The 26,411-nt window shown below is 40.2% G+C and overlaps 2 protein-coding genes across 15 annotated transcripts in view; both read left to right on the forward strand.

The window, feature by feature from the left end:
- The first annotated feature begins 482 nt into the window (after nucleotides 1-482).
- On the forward strand, nucleotides 483-16,642 carry TMF1 (TATA element modulatory factor 1). Its single transcript, XM_080606458.1, has 17 exons — nucleotides 483-740; nucleotides 2,101-3,332; nucleotides 4,780-4,883; nucleotides 5,733-5,859; nucleotides 6,124-6,229; nucleotides 6,865-7,007; nucleotides 7,547-7,713; nucleotides 7,884-8,040; nucleotides 8,547-8,639; nucleotides 8,818-8,974; nucleotides 9,404-9,596; nucleotides 9,900-9,969; nucleotides 10,048-10,140; nucleotides 11,218-11,328; nucleotides 11,965-12,111; nucleotides 12,583-12,708; nucleotides 13,532-16,642. Exons 1-17 carry the CDS (start codon nucleotides 599-601, stop codon nucleotides 13,673-13,675), a joined length of 3,312 nt encoding a protein of 1,103 aa, XP_080462584.1. The 5' UTR covers nucleotides 483-598; the 3' UTR covers nucleotides 13,676-16,642.
- A 652-nt stretch (nucleotides 16,643-17,294) lies between these two features.
- The window catches only part of EOGT (EGF domain specific O-linked N-acetylglucosamine transferase), a 36,423-nt gene continuing 27,306 nt past the window's right edge, over nucleotides 17,295-26,411 (forward strand). For 11 of the 14 annotated variants that reach the window (XR_013955686.1, XR_013955687.1, XR_013955688.1 and 8 more), the window contains exons 1-9: nucleotides 17,303-17,838; nucleotides 18,271-18,317; nucleotides 19,112-19,336; nucleotides 19,988-20,088; nucleotides 20,628-20,736; nucleotides 20,833-20,927; nucleotides 22,001-22,105; nucleotides 23,263-23,369; nucleotides 25,158-25,261. Coding sequence is in view for 4 of the 14 variants with exons in the window: in XM_080606463.1 (XP_080462589.1) it covers nucleotides 19,127-19,336; nucleotides 19,988-20,088; nucleotides 20,628-20,736; nucleotides 20,833-20,927; nucleotides 22,001-22,105; nucleotides 23,263-23,369; nucleotides 25,158-25,261 (831 nt within the window). In the remaining 10 variants the exon portion in view is untranslated. Of the gene's footprint in view, nucleotides 17,839-18,270; nucleotides 18,318-19,111; nucleotides 19,337-19,987; nucleotides 20,089-20,627; nucleotides 20,737-20,832; nucleotides 20,928-22,000; nucleotides 22,106-23,262; nucleotides 23,370-25,157; nucleotides 25,262-26,411 lie in introns of all 14 variants that reach the window. The other 3 variants (XM_080606464.1, XM_080606465.1, XM_080606462.1) reach the window with 3 other exon arrangements.

The raw sequence follows: 26,411 nt of genomic DNA on the forward strand, positions 1-26,411 counted from the left end.
TATCAGTGGACATTGAAGAGTGGTTATAGTCTTTGTTGAGTAACCTCGTGCATCATGTGGCTGCTTTAGTCAGATCTTTCTGTACAAGGTGCCGGGTTCCTTAACAGAAATTCTCTCATTTTATTTGGTGCATGTGAACTGTGTTTAACCTCTCCACCTTACAGCCGCGCATGTGTAATCAGTAGGGAATTATTTCACTCTAATTTTTAACTGGGTGATATTTATCAACTCTACGCTGTTCCGAAGCGCTAAGAGGCACAGCGCAGGCTGTGGGAGCAGTGAGTTTAAAGGGCGAGGTTTAGACGAGCGTCTGTTCGTTTTTTTGGGTCGAAGTGGCGTTGAATTCCTGTCAGTGACAGACGGGGGACGAGGCGGTCGGGACCAACCCGTCCGCCATGACAGGACGGAGGCGGAAGGGAGGCCGGTGTTCCCCGCCCGCCATGGCGGCCGCTGGGCGGCTGCGCGCCGGGCCCTTGGCGACGTGGAGCGGGCGGGCGCGCAGGCGCCGAGCCCAGCCCAGCGCAGGCAGAGGCCGCCGGCCCCGCCGCTGCCCGGGAGCGGGGCTCCGAGGGCCCGGGGCCGCTGCTCCGGCCGGAGGATGAGCTGGTTCAACGCCTCGCAGCTGTCCAGCTTCGCCAAGCAGGCGCTGTCGCAGGCGCAGAAGTCCATCGACCGGGTGCTGGACATCCAGGCCGAGGAGAGCCCCTGGCCCGACGCCGTCATCCCCGACTACAGCGAGGGTAAGCGGCGGGCCTGGCCGAACACCCCAGCCCCTGCGCGGGGTTTTTTAATCTTTTTCCCCCTTTACTGAGGAATTTAGGTGATAAAATATAAGGAAAATGAGATATGTGAGGAAAATGGGTGATAAAAACTATTCCGTGAATAAAAAGGTAGGAATGGTGTTCTTCCTGAGGCACGCATAGGTTCTTTGTGACAGGAGGAGCAGGACAGAAGCCCAAAGCCGGTGGCACCAAGTGAAGTTTCCACTTCTTGTGGCACCGACGTCGTGATCCTGCACCATCCGCTGAAAGGAGCACGCAGCTGGAAGAACGGGCACGGCTTGGAGATGAGGATCTGTCTCCGTTGTACCTGTGGGGTGCCAGCGCAGAAGCTGAAGGAACAGTCAATCCAAACTTGCCGCTTTGAAATGAACAAGCAGGAAGGCAACCTCTTGCTAAAAACTGGTTTCTGTAAATAGTACCTTAAAGATAAAAACAAATAAAGTAAAAGTTAGGAAAGTAAGGTTTCTAGAACCAGTGTCCTTACTGCAGCTGTATGTACAATTTCATGTACTTGTGGTATGAAGCTGTTCTAGGTACATCTGCAGCAGAGTGAGGTTTCTGAAAATTGAAAGCTAAAACAATTGGAAGTGTTTTCTAGGTTACTCAGCTACACTCAATTTTGCATATTTTAAGACTTTTGGGGGAGGAAAATATGAGGTCTGTCACAAACTGAAAGGACAAAAACTCTTATAGGGTAAATCCTACAAATACTTAAAGCTTTTTTCCCCTGTTTCCTGTAATGACTTGTGAAGTGTTTGTCTGTGTGCTACTGGCTGATACGTTTTAAGACCTAGTAGTAGTTCCTTGTTTTCTAATCTGTGTAACTTCTAAACTGCAGCTCTGGTGCTTGTTTTGCCTAGCCTCCTCTCCCTACGGGAAGCAGGAGGCTGCATTCCTGTGCAAAGGCAACACTTGCTTTTTGTGTCTGAAAAGGCTTAGACTTGCCCTTATGCAAGGCCATGGAACGCTGCATGGGCTCTTCTCCCCTTCCAAGGCACTTTTTTCCATTTTCCTTCTGAAATTCTGTCTTGGAGTTACTGGTATAATTTGTGTATGTCTTCTTTTATGCCTTTGCGCAAGTTACTGTTTAACGTGTCCTTAAGTCCTTGAATTACTTCATTTCTCCCTTCTTTTGTTTTGTTTAAAGATCAGTTCCAAGCTTTGTCAGGAAGTAGAAACAAAAATGTTGCTGTTTGCACTTGTGTTAATATTTGCTTTATATAATACGGGAAACATTGTTTTATGAACTGTTGCACATAAAGAGACAGTTACTGAAAAATAATTGTTTTCTTGGCATGTCTCTTTTTTATCGTTTTAGGAACAAATTCTCTCATAAGCGGAGGATGGGATACATCTTCCTGGGGTTTAAGTTCAAACACAGAACCACAGAATCAGCCAATATCGCCAACAGCAATCACCAAACCAGTGAGGAGAACGGTAGTAGATGAATCTGAAAACTTCTTCAGTGCCTTTCTCTCTCCAACAGATGTTCAGAATATACAGAAAAATCCAGTGGTGTCCAAACCTCCAGCCAAATCACAGCGACCCAAAGAGGAGGTGAAAAGCACTTTACAGGAGTCTCAGCACCCCAGTCAGCTGGAAGTACCCGTGACAACAGAGGCAGAAGTGAAGGATTCCTCTGTAGCTGGCCTAGTGGACTTGAAAAACGTTGATATTCCCAAGGAGAAACTAGAAGAGGATTCTGTGCTCAGTGCCAAGCATGAAGAAAGCACGGATGAGGTTACTGACAAAAAGGTGTCTGCTCTAAATCTGAAAGAACCTGAAGATGCTCTCAATGAAAAATCCAGCGTGGGGGGGGATGGAACGGGAGGCGTACTGGATAGCACTTCACAGTCTCTTAATGCAGGTACAAAAGATGTGGGTTTGGAAACTAAGGAGCAAAAAACTGAGGACAGGCAAAGCAATACGCCATCACCTCCAATTAGCACTTTCTCTTCGGGGACATCCACGACTAGTGATATTGAGGTTTTGGACCACGAAAGTGTAATAAGTGAGAGCTCAGTAAGTTCGAGACAAGAAGCCGCAGATTCAAAATCCAGTCTCCACCTAATGCAGACGTCATTTCAGCTTTTATCTACGTCTGCCTGCGCGGATTATAATCGTTTAGATGACTTTCAAAAAATGACCGAGAGCTGCTGCTCCTCGGATGCTTTTGAAAGAATAGATTCGTTTAGCGTACAGTCGTTAGATAGTAGGAGCGTCAGTGAGATCAATTCAGACGACGAATCGGGCCGGGCTGGTACTTCAGCATCTGTCACTGTCAGTCCTTCTGCCCCAAAGACAGAAACGGTTGACGCCCTGAAAAGTAAATCTGAAGATCTAAATGACGGTCCTGTGTTACATGCTGAGGAAGCTGAGATGGAAGAGAGCGGCAGAAGCGCGACCCCTGTTAATTCCGAGCAGCCAGATGTTTTGGTTGCTACTGTGCAAACTGATGAGGAACAGGTTGTGACAGAGGAGACCGAGCCGCAGCAGGATGTTGGTGAAAAGCTGCTAGAAGAGGACTCTGAAAAGCAAGAGCTTAAAAAGGTAACGGCAAGCACACCCTTTAAATATGGATGCAATTCCCATCACCTCATTACAGAGGTATTAGGTTCACCTCAAGTGAATTGATTAATGCTGAGTTAACTTGTAGAAAATTCTTTGCTATTTTGCAGTGGAAGAATACTGGTGCAGTTTCTGGGCAAATCATTTGGGGTTTCACTTAAGTTCAATTGTCAGTACTGTGAATTGTGACTACTGCTAGCAAGCAGGAAGCCTTCGTAAGTCAGATGTGTTATTTTGTGTGGTACAAACTCTTATAAAAAGAAAGGTCCGTTAGGTATTTTAATGAAGAAGATAGGTATCGTTATGGATAATGAATAGATATGAAGAAATCTGGATGGCTAGCTTAAGTAGATGAGTTAACTAGAGATGTGGAGAAGTAGGATGCTCCAGAGGGTGGAAGGCTTAGCTGGAGCTTTGTGTGCACTATTTTTTTCCGTTTCCTCTGTCACCTTCCTGTCCCTCTGTTCTTGTTTTTAAATTCTGAGCTGGTTTGACAACTTTTACTGTTTTTTTTTTACATTTTGTTTCAGACGTAGTGTTTTTGCATAATATCTGACATAGGTGCGCCCTACTCTTGGCCTTGCTCTGTAGGCATGTTTGCAGTAGTGATAGCATTTCCAACAGTAATAAGGGAAAAGCAATTGCTCATGGAAATTCATAAAGCCCCAATCTAATTTGTATTTTAAGGAAAACATTTTTTGGTGTAAATTGTAGAGAATGTCAATATAAAATCCTTAGGAAGCTCCATGGAGTGCTGTACCAGAATTTTCCAATCTTATTGAAGAGTTTAAGGGAAATGTTGTTAATGGACCAGAGCAGATTTTGTCTTTCACTGCCATGCTGAGTGACATTTATAAAATCTGTTCCATTTCTTTATATTGGTATATGTGTTTGTGTTACTCCTCTATGCTTAGCTTTCTAAAATCTGATAGTTAGCTAATTTTGATGATGTATTAAGATCTCCTGACTCTGCCTGGAAGTTTGCTTTCCTCATCCAATGCTGTCAGTTCACAGAAGAGACCTTTTCAAATGTAAATTATTCTGTGATTCTGTAAAGAGTGGTATGAGGAGCACAGTGGGAGTCTCAATGGTTAATGTTAGCTATAGTTTTATAGGCTATCAGCTCTGTTTAAAAACTCGTGTAATTGAATATAACTTGAATTTATTGAGGAGGTTAGCTGAGTCATGTGTACTTAGCAGGATTTTTTTGTTAAAACTCTAAACAGGTATCTTGTGTTGAGATATTGCCTAGTTCTACATTAACGTAGCAGAAATGTGGTCATCTTCACTATCTTAAGCTTCTCAGTTCTTTTAGGAATTTGAACTAAAATTTTTAATGTTGGAGGAGGGGGGAGGAAGGGGAAGCCTGCCCCTCTCGTGTTTCAATTGTCCCATTCATCTGATCTTTGTGTGTTAAAATGTTTTCCAGATGATTGATTCATTAACAGAGAAGCTGGAGAAGAGAGAAACACAGTTATTAAGTACTAGTAAAGAAAAGGCGCGCCTGGAAGAAGCTTATGATAACCTAAAAGAGTAAGTATGAAAATAGACACAGTCACTGGTGTAACTAACTTTACTGTAATACAAACAGTATTACAATGTAAATATTATCACTTGTGACCAAATGATAAAACAAGTGCATTTTATAACTAGAGCGAAGGTTGCAAAGGATATGCCCTGTTTAGGAAATGTGGAAATAAAAATACCATTACAGCACATGCAGTCTTTTTTATTTCTTGGGGCCAAAACCTCTTTTGGGAAGGCTGGTGGGAAACAGGTGTGCAGAGGCAGATTTCAATATTAAGAAAGATCTTTATTATAAGACTGGGTTTTGATATTAAGGGAAACTGACTGCTCTGATACAGATAGATTATTTTGATTTACTAAGTAATTTGCTGAGTAAAACGGAGGCAGTGAAAACATGGTAGGAAGACTGGTTGTAGGAAAAAAACAGAATTAATTGTTTAATTCACTTAGAATGAAAAATTAAAAGTTAAATTTGCCAATTTACTGATCAAATATGAGGTGTATAAATTTATGGATAATATGTGAAGATACTATTTAATGACTAAATTGATCTTAACTTAAAAATAAGTTTAATCATTTGCCGTGTACATGGTACAGACTAAGAGGTTGTTCTGAAAGAACTTGATTAAGGAGCAAAACATTTAAGGTAAATCTAGAGTTTGGCTGTTTTCACTGTTAAATTGCTGAGTTGATAAAGATCTTTGGTACTTCCAACATGGATGTGTTTTTTGACCTGTTGGTAAAATGTGTAAAGATTATAAACACGTTTTAAAAGCATTTAGGACAGCCTGTTGCAAACTGTTTGGGATGTCACATAACAATGAAACTGTTCTGAAATGTTAATTTTAAATGTAGTGAAGTGTTCAGAATGAAAGAAGAGACCAGTAGCATTTCATCTCTTAAAGAGGAGTTTGCTCAGCGAATAGCGGATGCTGAAAAGAAGCTCCAGCTTGCATGCAAGGAAAGAGATGCAGCTAAAAAGGTAACCAGCTTTTTAATGAAACTAATCCTTGGAGGTTTTTAAAATTTGATGGAATAAGGCTCTGAGCTATCTGATTTGACTTGGAAGTTAGCTTTACTTTAAATACAAGGTTGGATCAGGTAACTTCCAGAGGTCCCTTTCCAGCCTAAATTGTTCTTGAAGAAAAGCCTTTTGAGAGGGAGGGGAAAAGAAGAAGGTGATCAGTGCAATTGTGCCTCTAGCCATAAATACATTTGGTCCCAAGTATTTTGTTCCATTCTTTAGGAAGTAAAGACTGTTAAAGAAGAATTGGCTACTAGACTTAATACTAATGAAACTGCTGAATTACTGAAAGAAAAAGAAGAACAAATCAAAGGATTGATGGAGGAAGGTAAGATTTTATTTTTTAATTAAAACTTTGTAGAATAATTTGAAATGTACTGTCTTTGCATAAAAGCCTCCCTTATATGGGGAAAAATACCTTATTTGAAACATGTTAGACGTGTCTATACATTTAAACTACTTAGTTAATGGTGAAGAGCAACGGGGTCCATCAGTCAAATGCAGGTGGCTGGAGGGATAGTTTTTGTGACATGCATTGAAAGATACCTTGAGATAAAACCACTGTGCAGTACAGCGCTATGTGCTCCGTTTGGTAAAGATCTGACCAGAGCATTGTTCAACTCATTTCTACAGTATCTCCCCTACTACTACTTAACTTTGGAAGTAAGTTATAGTTATTAAATGAACTGGCCGTTATGTGTTTGTTTTTTTTTCCTGTTAAGATGATTTCTTTTGCTTTCAAAGCCTTTTCAGTGACTATCTTATCTCAATATAGCTTATTGTAGTGAGGTCATTTTGAGGTGGACTGGAAACTTAAGAATTTGCATGAAAATATGAGTAAATGTTTCATTATATGTTTGGTTATTATTTTCATGGGGCTGGAGGGCAGAGAAAGGTGTGAATGGAGACTGTTCATAGAATAACAGGCAATATGTGCTAACTGTGTGTATGTTTTCTTCACAGGAGAAAAGCTTTCCAAACAGCAGCTACACAATTCCAACATGATTAAGAAATTAAGAGCAAAGGAGAAAGAAAGAGAAAATATTAATACAAAGCAGAACAAAAAGATTAAGGAACTGGAAGAAGAGTTGCAGCATTTAAAACAGGTGAGTTTTTTCTTTTTTTTTGAAAAGCTTTTTAGATTGGCTGCAGAGTAGCCTTTTGGGGAAGCTCTAGGTAGCTTTTTTTTCTTTCCTGGGAGACTTTTCTAATTCGTATTACTCGAACACCGAGATGTGATTTCAGTAGTTTTAAATTGCAGTTGCCTCTTTTTTTCAGCTGCTTGTTTGCACTTGTGTTGCTGGTTATCAGATAATAGGCTAACTAAAGCCTACTTTGAGTTGAAAAAACTATACCGGCAAAATTTGGGCAGTTTTCTTGATTGGTTTGTGAGTTGAATAAAGGACTTGCAAGCAGAAGATCTAGCAGGAGGAAATATGTGAAATTGTGTGGTGAGGAAGTGCTCCCTCCTCTGGAGAGATGGCCTTTCTCTTGCCTTTCTCTTTTGCAAGATGTTAAATGGCTTCAGTCACTTTTTGTAACTTAATTCTGAATCAGTCACCACAGTTGTTATTGTCCTTGCTTAAGGTGGTGTGATCCACCCCATGCGCTGGGATTAATCTGATGCTTTTTTGCCCTCCAATAGGTACTTGATGGCAAGGAGGACCTTGAGAAGCAGCATCGAGATAATATTAAACAACTGAACAGTGTTGTTGAGAGACAGGAAAAGGATCTTGCTAAGCTTCAGGCAGAAGTGGAAGACCTTGAGGAACGGAACAGAAGTGTGCAGGCAGCACTCGACAGTGCGTACAAGTAAGCAGATGTTTGGGTGCCTGTCTCGAACCGTACAATCAGCTTCCATGTCTCTTTCTTGTGCGATGATTCCAAGATGCTACAATGATACATAACGAAGTTATTTGTGAAGTTACAGTTGGCATTGTATAAACTGCAAAAAGCATGGCTTTCCTTTCTTCCTCCCCCAGGGAACTTGCAGATCTTCATAAAGCTAATGCTACAAAGGACAGTGAGGCCCAAGAAGCAGCCCTAAGTCGGGAAATGAAGGCAAAGGAAGAGCTTGGGTTAGCTCTGGAGAAGGCCCAGGATGAGGCACGACAGCAACAGGAAGCTTTGGCAATTCAGGTGAGTCTTAAATGTGGTGAATAGAACTTACTGAATGAACAGATGTGCTTGGGTGGGGTGTGCATTTGCCATAACGAACCAGACACGATATTAGGTGGAACTCATTTCTGTCTACTATTAATGTCTACTACATTCTGTCTACTACTACCTAGTGGATTTCTTTTCTGTAAACTTGAGTTCAGCCTCTAGTGGTAGTTGTGCTAAACTTTAGAATTTAATTTTCTTTAAAAAAAGACTTCTAATTTTACATGTCTAAATAAAGTTGCTTTGACAGTTTGCATATTTAAGTCTGTATTGGTTGAATCATGATGCAAAGTTCAAGGAATATAATTGGACAAAATATTTAGTGATACATAAATTACATAACTATTTGTGTGCTTGCAAAACTCAAGCCTTTAACTTGTACCCCATCTGACATTGTTTTAAAATGGGAGAGGACTGTAGCAATGGGTAGATGGCACTGTGATGTTTGGCAAGAGATTAGTAACAATGCCTTGCTTGTTTAGGTGTCAGACCTGAGGCTAGCGCTGCAACGTGCAGAACAGCAGGCAGCGAGAAAAGAAGATTATTTACGCCAGGAAATCAGTGAACTACAACAGGTACTGTAGCAAATAAGACAATGCCAACCCATACCTGCAAGGAGAACTTCTGAAAACTGAAAACAAAAAGCTAACACGTCATTAATAAATAGTCTATGTATTTAGCTGATTTAGTGTGATAGCGTTTCGATCCATTACATTGTTTTAAAGCTTTAGTATGTTTAATTTGTGATTTCAGAGACTCCAGGAAGCAGAAAGTCGGAACCAAGAACTAAGTCAAAGCGTTACATCTGCTACACGACCACTTCTCCGGCAGATAGAAAATCTGCAAGCCACACTGGGAGCACAAACCTCTTCGTGGGAAAAATTGGAAAAGAACCTTTCTGACAGACTTGGTAAGATGGTTTTAGCTTATACTGAGCTGTGAGACTCTTGACGAAGATGTGAGGTAGCTGAAAGTAAATTAAAAGGGCTTGATGTTTGCCCAAGGAGTATATGAGTGGGTTGAGAGAGATAAGCACATAATGTTTTCCTGTAAGGAAATGATACGTGAGGTATTTTGTCGGGGTTCTTGGACAGATAATTCTCTGTTTCCCTTTAAAACAGTGTAATAAGATTGTAAGAAGTGTGATGGTATGCATGTACTTAGGACATCTAAAAGAAGCATGGACATTGAGACACTAAAAGTGCACCATCATTTAAAAAAAAAAAAAAGTTGCCTCTCAAACACTGACAAAAATCCATTTTGATGCATAAATAATTGGATCACATTATAGCTGTGTGAGCCTAAAAGGTAAATTCCATGTTTTTTTATTTAATATTAGGTGAGTCTCAAACTCTTCTAGCAGCAGCTGCTGAGAGAGAACGGGCTGCTACAGAAGAGCTTCTGTCTAATAAAATTCAGATGTCTTCTACTGAGTCTCAGAATAGTCTTTTAAGGCAAGAAAATACTCGCCTTCAGGCTCAGCTGGAAGTGGAGAGAAACAAACTGAAGAAAGTGGAAGATGAAAACAGTAGGTGAGTGAAATGAAGTAAGCTATCTATTACATAACCATCTGCAGAAAATCTTTGCAAGCTGGAAGATCTTTTTGAGTGTTGCTGCTACTGTAAAAAAAAATAAATGATGACAGCTCCTAAGAAAGCTTACAAACTTGTTAAGGATCTTCAGTTTCATACTAAAGATTGTCTGAAGCATGTTACTTTCACAGCATTTTAAAATCTTGAAGCTGTGTGTGTATTAAAATTTGCTGTGGTGTAACTGTGGTAGGCAGCTAAACGCCACACAGCTCTGCGCTCATGTTCTGTACCTCTTCGATGTAGGTATGAGGTTGAACTAGAAGGACTCAAGGATGAATATGCAAAAACCTTGGAAGATGCAAAGAAAGAAAAGGTATTGTCTATTTCCTTTTTAAACTGCTATCGACACCTCTGCTGGCAGGGGGTTAACAACCTGTATTCATTTTTGTAGACGCTGCTAGCTACTCAGTTAGAAATGGAGAAAATGAAGGTTGAACAGGAAAGAAAGAAGGCCATTCTTGTGCAAGAAGCAGCAAAGGAGAAGGTACCAAAATCTGATGTTTCTGTTCAATTTTATTGAGACTATCCCTATTCTACTAGTTTTCTAGAATCTGAAACTGTGGCAAGCAGCAAAGTGGGCTTACAGCAGTGCAGTATATATTGTGAACCTAGGCATTGGGAACTTCTCTTTTTCTTTATCGTGCCTGCCTTTTATTTCCACTGAAATAAATGCTGTTGTGAAACTCACTGAAGTGAGTCTTAAGTAATATTCTATTTAACCTGAGAAGAGATAAAATACATATACTAATTGTTTTAATTTTCTGATTTATTAATGCTTTGGGATCCATCTTCTTCTGAAGCTCCTTGTTTTCTTTGCTTATACTGCTGGCATTGCTTCCCCTGAATTCCTGTTCTGGGTTTCACATAGTTGTGTGTAATGTGCCGCATGCCTTCCAGCTTAAGTCACAAGTCACAAAATGGGCCTCCAGAGTCAGTGACTTTGTTCCTCCTGATTAGCAGTTGATACTCAAGTAAAAGTGTTTCTATTCTGGTTACTTACTGCTTCTAGTTCTAAAATCTGACTGCTTTATCCTTCAGAGGCTAGTATTCTTTCAGATGCTGCCTTTAAAAGAAGTCAGCCTCTTGGGAAGGTATGTCAGTCACCTGAGAAATCTCAGCGTTGAATTTGTAAACTTTAAAACAACAACAAACAAACTAAAATGAAGTTAACATACATTCCAGAAAGAGACCTACTTCTGATTGTGTCATCCTTCCTGTGATGCGTTTGGGCGTACAAAACTGCCTCTGCATCTCCCTTGGCTACTGATAGAGAAGTTATTTTGCTGTAGTTTGCAACTTCTGTGTCTTTTGTTTTCTGAAAAGTCTAAAGAGTTAAGCGTAGGATAGAAGCATTAGTAGCGCAATAATTCTTCATTGTTGAACTTAACATATGTTTTTTATAGGAGGGGAGAGGAAAGGGCAGTCTTTTTCTTTCTTTTTTTTTTTTTTTTTTTTACAGAATCTTTCACCATCTTATCAACTCTTTTCTGTAACTAACTGGTGGTGATGTGGGGTTTTTCTTGTGTGCTTTTTTTAAAATTTATTTATTGTTTTATTTAAGGATCGGAAGTCATTTACAGCTGAAACAGTTTCAAGCACTCCAAGTATTTCGCGTTCTAGTTCCGTAAGTGGAGTTGACATGGCAGGTCTTCAGACGTCTTTCCTCTCACAGGTACATATCACTAATACTGGCTTTTTGATAGGCTTTTTTTCCCTTTTCAGGAAGCTTTATTAATGTTGAAAATGACTCTTCAAGAGTATATTGGTTTTAGGTGAGGCAAAAAGTTATAAAACTTGCTTACGAGATGTCTGACTATAAAGCATCTGTGAAAGACAGCATGAAACAACATTTTTTACTGCAGACTAATGCATATATGCGTTGGTGCTGAGTTCACGTGACTAATTTCAGCGAGAAAATTTGAATAACACTGGTAGAAGTCAAACTGACTTTTTTTTTACTAGCAATACTGGCTTAGTGCACAAGCCCATTCCTTAGACAATATCATCGACTGTTGCAGTCTGTATGAAGTCTGCTGCTTCTGCCACTTTCCTGTGGATGCGGTTATCAATGTCCAAGTTAAATGATAGTTGTATGTGTGACATGAGAGCTTGCCACTAAGGAGCTATCTCAGATAGCAAATACACACTTTAAGCTCTTGTTTTAAAAGTGAATGTTAAGTATTGAAATGCTTGCCTAGTAACAGTGTAATTTTAAATCTTAAATAAAATAATACTTAAGGAGAGGGAGGATTTCAAAGTGTGTACTTGTTTTGTTGGGTTTTAAGGTTCTCTAACCTTTTGTTTGTAGGATGATTCTCATGATCACTCATTTGGGCCAATAGCTACTAGTGGGAGTAATCTCTATGACGCTATAAGGATGGGAGCAGGTTCAAGTATAATTGAAAACCTTCAATCGCAGCTAAAACTAAGAGAAGGAGAGATTTCACATCTACAGGTACTGTAGTTACTCTATTATATAATGAAATGCAGCACTTCTAAGTTGAAACATTAATTCAGTCAGTTTTGTTTCATTGATTTTGTATTCAAAACGCTTGGTCCCACTCAGAGCAGACCGACTGTTCTGTTAACCAGGATAGCCACTGGAGGTGTGTGTAGGGATGAGCAAGAGAAACATTTATTGCTTCCTCTCTTGTTTTGGCAAGCACCTATCAAAAGAACTTAACTTGCCTGTCTGGAGGAAGAAGAAGGGCGGTGGGGTGGGGAACAACACTCATCAGATCTGAGTGAGAAGAAAGTGAGAGTGCTTCCAGGGGATGCTCTTTGTGGCTTATAGAAAAAGCTTTAATTACTGTTTCATTCTGGCTTATAAGAAAAAGCTTTAATTGCCATTTCAAAATATTTTGCTTTTTTTTTAATAAAAAAGGTAAATTTTCTTTTTTCTAATTGTGAAACGTATTTCCCTTAGCTGGAAATTGGGAACCTTGAAAAAACTCGATCAATAATGGCAGAAGAATTGGTTAAATTAACAAATCAAAATGACGAACTTGAAGAAAAAGTGAGGGAAATACCAAAATTGCGTGCACAGTTAAAGGTAAGTGCATTTGTGTTGTCAATCTGATATGTTATTGTTTTTTTTTTTTTAAATACCCCTATCCATTTGTGGTTATACTTAAATGTGTTCCTAATCATAAATTACCTGGTTTTTATTATTTATTAGAATCTGGTTATCCCTACTCCATGACTGGTAGTCACTTCAAAATGTAGCTGTTAAAATGTCTGCTGTGCATAAAATTGCATGCTAAATTGGGAAGAGAGCATTTTTTTTCTTCACATAAGACACTTTCTTGAAGTCTAGTCTTTAAGTGAAGGGGGTGTTTTGATAAACAGCCTGGAATTATGAGAGTTTAAGGCTGAGTGAGTGTGTGGCAGTGATATAGTTAATGGGACAAATATTTTAATCCTCTAAGCATATCAGAACTTTAAGTTGGGAAATAGTTTTGGAATAACTTTGGAAATGATTATTGTTCTATAAATACACAATTTAAATTTTCCCATGTTTCACAGGCACTGGTACTTCCTGTAGTAAAACTTAGGTGTAATTTGCTAACTATTTTTTAATGTGTGTGGCAACTGAACTTCAAAGTGCTTTCAGAGTTCCTCTGTAGCCAGCAGTAATTCTTTATTGTCAAGAATTTTTGTCTTTGCAGTCTCTTCCTCTTGTATCTGGAGAATAAATCTAGCCGTATTCAGACAGTCGGAGTCTTTTTAAAGAGTTCACTGTCATTGTCATTGTAAAATACTTACACTTTGATAAACTAACACTATGCTTGTTTTCCATAGTAGTGTAAAAACACTGTCCTAGCAGCAACTTTTAGAGTTGAAAGATGGTCAAATAACAAACTCCGTTATTGCAGGACTTGGATCAAAGATACAATACAATTCTTCAGATGTACGGAGAGAAAGCGGAGGAAGCTGAAGAACTACGATTAGATCTGGAGGATGTGAAAAACATGTACAAGACTCAGATAGATGAACTTTTAAAGCAAAGACAAAATTAATTCCTGCTGGAACTCTTAATATTGTAACAGATTGTATAGATAATTGTTTATGTAAATGCTGAATTTAAATGTCTTGTAAAAAAAAATAACTGTATGATAGAAAATGTCTATATAATAAGTTCATATGTTAAAAAAATCAATGCTTTAAGTGTCTTGTACTGTCGGCAGTTAAATTATTTGTGCAATATTTAAATTTTTTATAGTCATCTCTGTATTTAAGTTTTTACTAAACAATGGACCATTTTACTGGTAAACAGTAGCGAGAAAGATGATCGTGACCTCCTGAGACAGCACTAGAAGGTATGAGTTTTACTAAAGCAGCCCTTCATTTGTAAACTTTGCATACCCATGAAAAATGATATTAGAAGTCTTTCTAACCATGTTCGTAATACGAGTTTTTCTAAAATCTCACTGGCTAACTTTTAATAACAACATAGTAGTGGCTTGCTGTCTGAAACATAATTGGTGGATATTTTTATGAAAGGAAAATCTTATATTTGTACTTGCAGTGTCTGAACGTGATAGGACAATAGTTCTATAGTGTAAAATAGTCATCCAAATTCAATTTTTTCAAAGTCCTCTAAAGCAGAGCGTGACACTTAAGATGAAATTGTAATTTATAAAGTTTCATCTGTCTATTGCTTGTGTTGTATCTCATGAGCTGTCTAGACAGCTGCTCTGCTTGTAATTCTAAATGTGGTTAAATAACATCAAAAATACAAAGTATTCAATATTTGCTCTAGGGTTGGATGCTGACTTTTAACAGTAGCTAAAACAGTTCAGAAGAATGCTGAAAAATATTTTAATGAAATAATTGCTGCTCTCATGTAATCGTTCCCTGTATATAAATAACAAGGTTTAGACTTTTGCAAAACTGTGCTGTGGCTTAATATAGTTTTCAAGCAAGTCTCCAGTGGCTGCAAAGTATTTCTCATGCTGTTCTTTAAGTAAAGTATTGGTTAAATAGCATCCACGTGGCTTGACATTTAGCTGCGTTTTGGGTCATGTCAGAGGAAACTTTTGAATTGGACTCTTGGGAATGCTGAGAAACGGGGGAAGAAGCTTGCATCTTCCTCTGCATTCCAGACAGCAAATATTTCACTTTATCTCAGAATTGTGGCTGCGATAGGCACTCATGTGAAATACTCTGCAGTTTAAATTCTTTGCCTATCATGCTATTGCCTCCACAGCGAGGGGTTTCGTTTGCATCTGTTTGCATTGTAACTTGCGTTAGAGAGCTCTGTTCCTGCTTGTGTGTTCAGTGGACAGAAAGACGAAGGACGTGAGTGATGAGAAGCTGCTTTTGGAGAAAAGCCTCTCAGTAATATAACTCATCTGCCTGTGAAAGATTTATTCCTTATTAGGAGAACAGTTAAGTCACTGGATTTACACAAGCGAGGGTAAGTTTGTGGAACAACCTTGTGCAGTGTGACATTCAGACATATTCTGAGGATTTCAATAAATCAATAGAGCAAGAACACTAAAAATTACCTTAACTCCCCATCCGTCACAGAAATTTTAACTTCCCTAAATAAAGGACTGCTTTTTTTTTTTTTGGTGGTGGTGGTGGGCAGAATCTACCCTCTTACTATCTTAGTTTCAGTTTTGGAAACCAAGGTCAAACCATTTTGTTAACAATTTAAAACCTTGCCATCATATTGAAGTGTGCTTGGTGTGCTTTAACTTTAAGAGGAAAAAAAAAAACGAACCCCCTAAAAACATTTGTCTGAACTTACTGACTTGTGGCATATTAAGTCAGAATTATGATGTGCACCTGTTAGAAGCTCATCCATTTCTTGAAAAACAAAACCCAACAAAACAAACCTGTTTCATGAAGATTAATGTTTAGAAATTTTATTCATCTGTTTTCTACTGCAGTGAATCAATACTTTCACTTTTTTTTTTAAACATTCTTGGTAGACAAATGGAGCACTAAAAAAAATCTTTAATTTTTATTTGGACTTATTACTGATGATGTTTTTGAAGGTAACATTTCCTTTGTAATGTGTGAGTAGATGCTTCTTAAGGGCTGGCACAGGTCCAGGTTTGAGTGTGTTTCAGACTATCTTGGTTTTCAGGAAGAGCTTGGCTAAATGTGAAATTTTAACATGCAGTCAGCATTAACAGTTTCAGATATAAAACCTTGTCAGAGTATTAGATTTGTAAAATTTCCAAAATTTGATTCAAATACCTGTACCGACTATTTTTGGATTCTTTTATCCCCCTTCAGTGCAACCTTTAGTATCACGTGAGGAGCGGCCTACTGTCTTAATCATCAGAGCCTTAGAAAACCAAGTAGCTGTTGGAAGGTAACGTAGACTTCCAAGTATTCTGTTTTGATCATCTTTGACATAGTTCTTTTCAGCTTGTTTTGAGGAAATGTTAAGATTAATGTGTACTGGGACACATGAAGTTCACTGCTATGACAGACTGCCTAGAAAATAACATGCAAAAGGAAAGAATTTAGGTCAGAATACTGACATCCACTTCCATTTAAATTTGTTACTTTTAAAACTATTTCTTGGGGAAGCGACTAATTTACACCTCATTCTCACTGCCTAGGCAAGTACAAAGAAATATTGTGTGAAAGCTTCCTGAAAGTATACTGTTACTTTCTCATCCTTGGTAGATAACGGAAAGGCCTCTGTTCATGTGGGTGGTTTTGGATGAGGCACAGGCTACACTGGTACAGGTTTCCCTGGGCATGGTGTTGCATCCTTTATGAACAAAGGAGCAAATGTTAAAAATCCTAGGTATCCATGCATCAGAGCAAGGGTTGGTTCTGTTATTTTTTTTTTCCTGTTACAACTTTGTTACACTTTATGTATGTTTTGCTAAGGGCTATAAAGATCCTTGAAACAACATGGTTTATCACGCGGTGAAAATGGAACTCTTGGTTTCTAATTGTAAAATGTGTATAAACTGTAAAAAGCACGGGTCAGGGTAAAATAAAATTTTACGCCAAGAGGGTGCTCTGATTCTCATTGACAGAGACGTAAAACGTTTTTTGTAGGTTTTTCGTCTTGGTGGGTATGTATGAACTTGGTGGTATGAAAGGGAAACGCTGAGGGCTGTCAGCTACATCCCAGGTGCTCTGGATTTAACTAGAGCTACGCCCCTCGGTTAATCGTGTGGCGTCATGCGTATTTAGGTACAAGAGCCGCGCTTATTTATAAATTCACAGCGGTAATGGGATTAAAGATCATGCGGAATTCGGACTAAATTTCCTTTAATTCGAGTGAAACAGCTTTGTAGCAGCCCGTGCCGCGGGGGCCGTCAGGGGAAGCGGGGCAGGGGGACCCCCGCGGTCAGTCCTTGTCCTGCCGTGTGGGGCCGGGCACTTGCCGCCTGCCTCCTTTCCCCACCTGTCAGTGAGGCACAAAGGGCCTCGCCTGGGGGGAAGGATTCACATTACTTCATGCGACCGCCAAGGTTGAAAACGGAGTAAAGCCTTTACTCGGTTTACTGCGGCCCCTTGGGTGCAGCGGGGGGGGGCCCGGCCTCGTGTGGGGGCGCGGGGCCGGGCCGGGAGCTCCGGGGGAAATGAGACAATGGGGTGCTGCGGGGCTGCGCTTCCTGCCGAGCCGCGGCAGGAAAAGGCCTTTTTTTTTCTCCACATCCTTAAAAAACAGCGCAAGGAACGGGCTTTATCGTGGGTAGCAAAAGGAAGACGCGCCGACAGCCTTAATCACCGGCACCATTTCCCTTGAGAGGCCGCGGGGCAGCGCCGCGACACCCCCGTGCCCGGGCACGGAAGGGGACGACCCGGCCGCCGGGCGGGGGGGGGGTGACCTGGCCGCCGGGCAGGTGCTGCCCGGCCCGGGCTCGGCTTCTTCCAGCCTGCCCGGGCGGGCACCCCACGGCTGCGCGCTGACAGCCGGCCCGGCTCCTCCCTCGCTCCCTCCCTCGGCCCCGCAGCCCCCCGCCAGGGGCCGGGCCGCGGGTGTGAAGGAGGGGAGCGGCGGCGGCGGCGCCGCCCTCAGGGTGGGGGCGGCCCTGGCCCGGCGGCCGCCTTTTTCCCCCGCCGAGCCTGCTCGGGCTGGGCTGGGTTGGGCCGGCGCCGTGTGCTCCCCCCCGGCCGGCCGCCAGCTGCCGCGGCGGGATGAGGATTAAGGCTGCCGGGCCCACGGGCCGCGGGGCTTTGCGGGGCGGGCGGCTGTGAGGTGAGGAGGGGTGCCGTGAGGGGAGGCGGCCGGCGCGGTGCTGAGGGGGCGGCTCTGCCGGGGCAGGACGGAGCCGCCCGGCTGCGGGGGCCCCGGCTCCGGGCCGGGCACAAGCCCGGGCCTCTGGTGCTGGGTATGGGGCAGCTTTCGAAGCCCTTGCTCCTCAGCCAGAGCCCAGGTGGAGGGGGGATGCTGTTCTGGGGGGCTGGAGGCTGCCCAGCGGGGCTGGGTGCGGGCTGGAGGGGAGGGAGGTGGTGGGAGCTCTATGGGAGCCCAGTGTTATCAGCCCCGGGGGTCCAAGAAAAGCCCCTGGGCTGCTGGCAAGTCGCTCTCCTCGCCCTGAGCTTTCCTCCAGATGCAGCCCTGCGCTCTGAGGAAGCTTCCTTTGCAGGATGTGTCTAACTCTGCTTTCCTCTCCCACCCCCCCGCTAGGTTTGTGTGCCTGGGAAATCTGACGCGGTTCTCCTCAAACCAAACAGGTAAAACTGCTTGTATTGTCGGGGTTTTGCTGAAGGCTTCACTTGCAAGCAAACATGCAAACTTTGGCGAGTTATGATGCCAAAAAGGGTTTTTAGACACAGACACATATTTTTCTTTGTCAGGAAGCTTAGAGGTTCAAAGCATGATGTTTGATGAGAAGGTTATATGACCAGCAAGGTAGCCAGTCTGCTCTAGAGGCTATAGATACGTGTGGGCCTATAGTTAATTTACTGTACGTAACGCAAATTCAAAGTCTTTGTAACTTGATGTTGACTACTAAGGCTGAAATATTTAAATTTGACTATTTATTTATGACTGCTTAACTTTCCTTCATCTGATGATTATTTATTCCAAACTGCGGAACACTTATTTTTTTTTTTAATTTCTTTTTTATAAACTAAAATTCCTTATTTCTTCCCTTCCCCCTCTAAATACTTCTACGTTTTCTTCCTGCTGTCTGGATATTATATAATCTATACTTAGTTTCCACATTTGAACTCTCAGTATCCCTCAGGATTTAGCTAAAGTAAACACACCCGTTTTAGTCTGACTGTGAGTTGGTAGTGTGTAATAAACATCAATGACTAATGATTCAAAGATAATCCTGTGGTTGTACAGTCTAGGCTCTTAGTGAAAGTTTTCTTTCCGTAGGGGCTGAAAAATAAAACCAAACACCCCAGCAACACAAGTAAAAGTTCTTTGAGTATGTGACTGACTTTGGGTAAATACTACCTAAAATGCTTGAAATGTGCTATGCTGCAGTTGTGTAAAGTGTCTTTTTTTATAACTACAGAACTTGAAGGTTGCCATGTTCATGTTGCTTATGTTTGGATTGCTACTGCAAGAAATCCTGGCTAATTCCCAAGATGAAAATCTTACTGAATTCAAAAACATTCCAGAAGAACCATTATATAGCTACAAAACTATTAACTTGCCAGATGAGCATATTCCATACTTTCTGCACAACAATCAGCACGTTGCTGGCATCTGTAAGCAGGACTCTCAATGCCCATACAAAGTAGGTTTGACTAATTTTTTTTTTGTTTGTTCAAATATAATTTTGGGGTGGTTTATTCTGGGAGTCCTAGCGGTTTAGGAATGACGATGAATTGATCTCCTTCCCAGTGAGTTGGCTTCGTTAGGAATTGGAACTGCAGGGATGGTGGACCTGAGGATCTGGGCTGTGTGTGTCCAGGGACGATTATAGTGTCTCTCAGGCTGGAGCTGCTTTGTAGAGCTGGGCATGGGAGCTGTGCTCTTTGTTTTCTGACTTTCTACTGCAGAACCAATGTTTCTAGATTTGCCAGGCAGAACAGTGGTACTCTCAGCCTGGAGCTTGGAATGCTGTGCTTCATGTGGGCTTAACTTTGTTATCGATAGCTGTCAGCAATGTGAAAACTTTGGAATCCTACCCACTGGTTTGGGAAAACTGGTTGTGCTGAAAGACACATTAAAGACCAGAATAATATTGCTGAGAATGTGTCTTCTGTGGATCCTCTGCTGTGCGGAAATAATCAGTGTTCTTTCTGAAACAGCTTGGTCTGTTTTCAGAGTCTTTGATGTAAGATTTGTTAGCAAGAGGCAGTTTATAAGCTACCAACTAAGTTTGGTCATTTACTGTTTTGTTGTTGCATGATCAAGAGCTATATACAATTATTTTGTCTTACAGAAATACTTGAAGAAACTAAAATCCTGCTGGGGTTATGAGAAATCCTGCAAATCAGATTACAGGTTCAGTTACCCGGTGTGTGATTATGTTGAAACTGGATGGTAAGCTTCATTTTTGTCGTATAAAGCACAGTATGTCCAAAAATAAATATAGTGTTCACTTTTGTGTTAGCTGTGGAGCTAACGTTACTGTGATATTTAGAGTTTCAAGGATGGCTATGCACCTTTGTGCAGATGTGTGTATGTATACATAGCATACATCTCCCAACATGACTTTAAGCTTTTTAAGGAAGAAAACATTGTTTGAAATACTTCCTGCCACAATGTTTTCCTTATTCTGATTTAGCCAGATTTTTTAGCCATTCAGATTCCTAAAGTAACTCTGGAGTTCTTTTCTTAGCTTTAAAAAACAAACGGAAAAAAAAAATTATAGCCTTTTACGGGAGAATAGCTTTAAGTTGTCATTGATGTTTTCACTTATATGTAGCTGATAAGTTGCTTCCTGTTTTGTGTTTTAAATGTCAATAAAGTAACTGGCTGGCTTTTATGTTCCACTTTTAGTGGAAAAAAATGTTTTCTGTTAAAGTTATTATTAGAATTGAGCAATGGCCCTTGGTTTTCCTCTCTCCTTCATACATCAGGGCAAATGACATTGAGACAGCCCAACAGATATTCTGGAAACAAGCTGACTTTGGTTACATACGAGAGAGGCTGAATGAAATGAAAACCCATTGTAAGCCTGCAGTAACAGTAAGTATTCTTGATAGATACTGTCCTTTTCACTTCTTTTTAAACGTAATTTTTTGTTCTTGGTAAAATACTTTTTTTTTTTTTTTTTTTAAACAGGGAGATTCATCTCTGGCCTGTTCTCAATACCTTCAGCATTGCAGGGCGACAAACTTATACATTGATTTAAGAACTGTAAAGAGAAACCACGACAGGTCTGATTTGATTATGTAACAGTAAAACTAAGGGATGGCAGGGAGAGGGACTTGAAGAATGTAATTAATGAAGATGTACGTATAGCTCGTGTCCTTGTTGCCACAGGCTTCGCTGGTCAGAGGCCTGTTGCTGAAGTCCTTGGGAGATTCACATTGCTGATGGGCAATTGAAGTATTTCTTTCTATTGACTGAAGAGAGGGCTATCTTTCTGTATCTTGAGGTGTTCTTTCTGTATCTTCAGACGCATTCTTTCTTGTTCAGGTGACATGCAAAGCAGAATTGTTTCTGCATAAGGCACTGAAAATGCCTTTCCTATGCTAGATGCCTTTATACCAGAACCAGGAATGGTGTTTCTAAATGCATTTAGACCAAAAAGAGATCAGAACTTGAACCTTGCTATCCTAAAATAAAATGCTACATAGTGGACAACTTGGGGGAGGGGGAAGTGCCACTGATAGTGGCATCACCCATTTTTCTTTTTGCCTCATCCAAGTCAGTGTCTTGTGTACCTGACTTGGAAAGAGCTGGTTCATGACTGTGACACTAATACCCCTCAGAATGGATTTTGTCATCTTCTCAACTTATCCTGTAAGCAAGTTTAGACACCACTCTTAGCAATTTGATTTCATGAAACCTGTTCTTGTACCTTGTTCATTGTGTGTTGAATACAATTCTTGGGTGAGTAACTGGCTTATGAAATCTGAGGAGAATTTCAGTGAGATTATTTTTATTAAAAACAAAGAACAACTTATGGTGCTCCTATAAGTAATCCTAGAAAACCTGATTAAGTACTTATCAGGTATGTGGAAATGATACCTAATAACTTTCTGAGTGTACTGCTGTTTTGTAGATTGATGTGTAGAACTCTTGAGAAGACCACTCTATTTGGGAAGCATTAGGAAACGCTTCTCTTATGCTGAAGAAAATACTCAAGTTTTAAGTATTTATGAAGTATCTTTCCAAACTGAAATTAAATAATACTGGCTTGAGTGTATAATCTCAATTGCAGAGCACTTGTAGCACTGTTGCACAAATGCACAAAAACTGATAGGCTTTTACTAACTTGCAATAGATTCAAAGAAGACTTCTTCCAGAAGGGAGAAATTGGAGGTCATTGTACCCTTGATGTTCAAGCATTTTTGGCTGAAGGTCAACGCAAGAGCCCTCTGCAGTCTTGGTAAGAATCACTTGTCATGGCTACTCCCAAGTTCACTTATCTAATTTTATTTTTATTGGCACTAGCAGCTGTGTGTACTATATTTCATTCTGGGGAAACAGTCATTCCTTTCTAAGGTCAGTTTGAGAGTTTGTATTATATACCTCTAGCAGTTACATCTGCGTGGAGTGCTGTTCCGAACTATGTTATATGTAATCGTATCTCTTCTGCATAATTTACAGCAGTAACAGATCTGAAAGTAATCTGAGGTTCTAACATTCAGGTGCATTCAGGTGTTTTCTAGAGAAGATGTTAGCTCTATGCCTCATCTTATGGAAGGAGACAATTCTTCGGTTGTGAAATGCCTTAAAGTTTGCATTTGTGCCTGAGTTCACACAGTCCTAGTGATGTTGGATCCAGTGCAATGCCTGATCTGGATGTATATTCATATACTGCTCACAGGGAGCCTGTGTTCCCAATGTGAAACGGGTAACAGTCTACAGGTTGAGTTGGAAGTGCAGAGGATGCTTTATGGTAGCTGGTTTAATATCATGGGTAACATGTTAGCACTTCAAAGCTGGATTGTCAGTTAATTGATGAAGCATGAAGGAACAGGAGCTACCAAGATGCATGTAGGAATACTCTTTTTATTCTTTTTTTCCATGTTCTCAATTATTTTTTTCCTTTTTCTGCGCTGATGGTCAATTTCTGTTAATAACGGCTGCAGAGGAAGAAAAGACTTTTCTCTACCTGCTGTAGTCGTCTGAACTGCTCATCCTTGTTTAGATCCAGGAATAATAAATATTGCATCTGCATTCATTATTCTGACCAAAGCATGAAGATGTTGCTGAAGCGTCTTTGGCAATGCAGATCAAGGTGGATAGACTGACGGATCTAGCCTCTAAGGCTCTCCGTTACATCTCTGCTGCCTTGATTTGTAGATCAAAGGTGCTGTTCACTCCTGAGATCAAAGGCAGTGTTTAACTCTTGAAGCTCATAACCTGAAGAACTTTACATTACAATTTCAAATAACTTTAATTGTCAGACTTTATCAGATTTCAGCAGCCCTGTTAAATCAAACTGACTGCATGAACAGTTACTAAATCTTAGATGTATGAAATACACGTGTTCAAGTATGTTAACGTCAAAGCATGTCCTATGTGATTGGATCTTTGTAGGTTTGCAGAACTCCAGACATTTACTGCATTAAACTTCAGGCCCCTGGATGATGACAAGTGTGATGTTGTTATCGAAAAGCCAACATACTTCATGAAATTAGATGCAGGTAACTGGTATCTTCAGTTTATTTTTTTTAATACTACAGTACTGCAGTAAAAAGAGCCCATATCTAGCATGCATGTATACATTATGTCATTGCGATTGTCAAATTCACTTGTAATATTGTTTTTTGAAAGATGGTGTGACTTCTTCATTCCTTTTTTTTTCCTTTAGTCCCTTTCATAAGGTCAGAAACAAAAAATTCTTTTATGTTTAAAACCTTAGGTTTTGCCACAGATGATTTAAAAAAAAAAAAATCCTTCCACTTGTCTTGCATGGTCTTCAGCTCTTAACTGTTTTGATTTTTGTGCCTGTGACTCTTGTACAGTGTCTGATTTTTGGCTGTGTTCCTGGATGACTGTTTCCGTATTATGAAACGCAGGGTATAGGTGTATACATGTCTTGCAGTAAGTACTCAGTAATTGAGGATTCTCTGCATGTTGAATGATGTGGCAGAGGAAGTGCATTCAAAGACAAGGTTCAAGGGAATAAGTTTTGTTAGTTGATTAAAATACCCCTAAAAAAAAAAAGGGCAAACAAAAAATCCCACAACCCTCTTTTAATCTTGAAGCTTCAAAGTTATCTGTTTTCTGCCTGCCATGGCTTTGCACCTCTCTCGTTACGGAGAGCTAAGGTGAATGCTGTTCAACACTATACTAAAATCCACGATAGCAACAGCACCCAAGCATCCTGAGCGTGAGACAGTGGTATTTGACGTTTTTTTTTGAAGTTCACCAACCTTTTTGTTCACGCAGTATGTTTTGTGGACAAGTCTTACTGAAAGAGAATGGTAATGCTGCAGACAGGCAAACAAGGTGCTGTGGAGAAAGCTGTGGTTTAAACTGTGTAGCTGTCTGCTGTGTTCTGACCACACGATACACTGCAGCTGTAAAGGGAATTAACTCCTCCATCCCTGCAGGCCCGTATCTTATATCTTAAGTAAATCTGTTGCAGTTCCCTGAACAGTAATTGTGGAAGAGCTGCTGTGCTGTCAACTTGTACATTTTGCAGCTTTGTTCTAGCTGTGCTCGGAATGTGATTGTGTCCAGCCTCTCCGTTTTGGGGGGAGGCAGGGGAGAATTGTTCTTTGAGCAGGATGGGAAGCCCAGGAGCTAGTTCCTACCATGGCAGCTCTTCTTGGTCAGAAGCTTAGAAATGGGAGCTGTGTGCACAACATGGGCCCAAAACTCGTGTCTAGTCCTAGATAACAAAGACTGTGTTACCTCCTTTGTTTCATGATACCTCTTATGCATTGTGCTTTTAAGGTATTAACGTGAGAGACCAAGAGTGAACAGGAATGCTCTGAGAAAGAACCTGAGGAATTACTTGGGCTTTGGCTTCTGTGCAAGTACAAGTTCTGTCTTGTAGTCTGACAGTGAGAGCTTCAGTTTACCCTAATAAAAAATAACTAAGAGCAGTGCCAAAGGCCTGTTTTTAATGTTTTCTGTATGTCTAATTAGTTTTTGTTAGAGCAATAGTTACTTTCATACACCTCAGAAAGCATTTGCAGTCTGTAATGGGAAATAGTATGTGAAATTTATCTCTTTCTTTCACCATCGTTTTGCTGGTATTTTGATTTCTTTGAACCTTTCTTAAGATGTTTTACTTCAGATTTCTTACCTGTATTCCTTCCCTTTAAAGGTTTGCTTCTCTAGGGTACATAAGAAGCGTTCAGTCAGTCAGGGAGAAAACTAACATAAAATGCAGGATTCTGCTAGTGAGAAAATGCATAAACCAATAAAAAGCGGAATGAGTAATGTAGTATTTTGCCAACCATTTTTTTTCTTTTTCTCAGGTGTTAATATGTACCATCACTTCTGTGACTTCGTCAATCTTTATATCACACAGCATATCAATAATTCCTTCAGTACTGATGTCAACATAGTCATGTGGGACACTGTAAGTCTGCAGTGCTTTAATGTACTCATGATGGATTGTATTTCTGCTTTATAGATGCTCTGAACCTTTTATTAGCCAATCCTTAGCTTTCATGTGGACTGTCAGCTGAGCCTCATGGACCTGATAAGTTTTTGCATCCTGTTAATACAGGTGCATGAACAACAGTAAAAGAACAGATTTTGCACAATAAACCACGTGTTTGAACACTGCGCCGTAGTTCATCCTTTGCTAGTGTATGTTTATGCCTTTTTTGGTGTGCTAAAAAGTCCCATCACTTGTATTTCTAATATGCAGCATTTGAATATTGCATGCTGTTTTCTGTGGACTTTTTTCTCTGAGAATATTGAAGTAGACTTACTCAAAACTATTTCTTCTATATTTAAAAATAAATGCAGCATTGGATCTTTCTAAATCAGTAATGTGTGACCTGTAATAAAGAAAACCTAAAAAAAAAAAATCAACCATAACAATCAACACATATATGATACAATTATGACTGATATAATTATTTGATGCGTGTGTGTATATGTGTGTGTGTGTGTGTGTGTGTGTATATATATATATATATACACACACACACGTATCCAAACAGGGTCTAATATTTAATTCCTTTAAGTAGCCGCCTTATGGCTACTTCTCTCAATCACCCCTTAAAATAAGAGTAGTTTTTAAGTGGGGCTATTTCTGCTGTGCTGCTGAGTTGAAATCATGAGTATGTTTACGAGTCGTAGTAGTTTTAATGTCCTGTATTTAAGTTCTGTAGGAGAGTGTTACACTAAACAAGTTGGAATATGCTGGGTAACGTATATCAGGTGCAGAAGTAACAAAACTTTTTATGACTATATCATCCCACATCTATTATCTTGTTCTACTATAATACCGTATTTTCTTCCTATGTATTTACTACTGTGACAGATATTCAGCAGAGAATTGCAAATATCTGCTACTTGCTATTTATGAAAAACCTTTGTCTGGAAGAAACTTTTTTTCACCTTTCCTTCATTCAGTTACATTTTGAAAGCTAAAATAAATGTGCCTGCCAGATAAGCAAGCTCGTTAGACTTTATATAGGAAGCTGTTAATCCAGCTCCAATGGCTTTCTGAAAAGATCAGATGTGTCAGCGCTGTAAATTACTTTGAAAAGCAAAGC

This window comes from Anser brachyrhynchus (genome assembly GCF_964034855.1).
Source record: "Anser brachyrhynchus genome assembly, chromosome: 10".
In the NCBI taxonomy this organism is placed as follows: Eukaryota; Metazoa; Chordata; class Aves; order Anseriformes; family Anatidae; genus Anser; species Anser brachyrhynchus.

Excerpts from the sequence above, each read along its gene's own strand:
- TMF1 (XM_080606458.1), top strand. The coding sequence starts at position 599 with ATGAGCTGGTTCAACGCCTCGCAGCTGTCCAGCTTCGCCAAGCAGGCG. Across the intron at positions 741-2,100 it reads CATCCCCGACTACAGCGAGG|GAACAAATTCTCTCATAAGC; the intron begins GTAAGCGGCGGG and ends TTATCGTTTTAG. Across the intron at positions 12,112-12,582 it reads GAGAGATTTCACATCTACAG|CTGGAAATTGGGAACCTTGA; the intron begins GTACTGTAGTTA and ends TATTTCCCTTAG.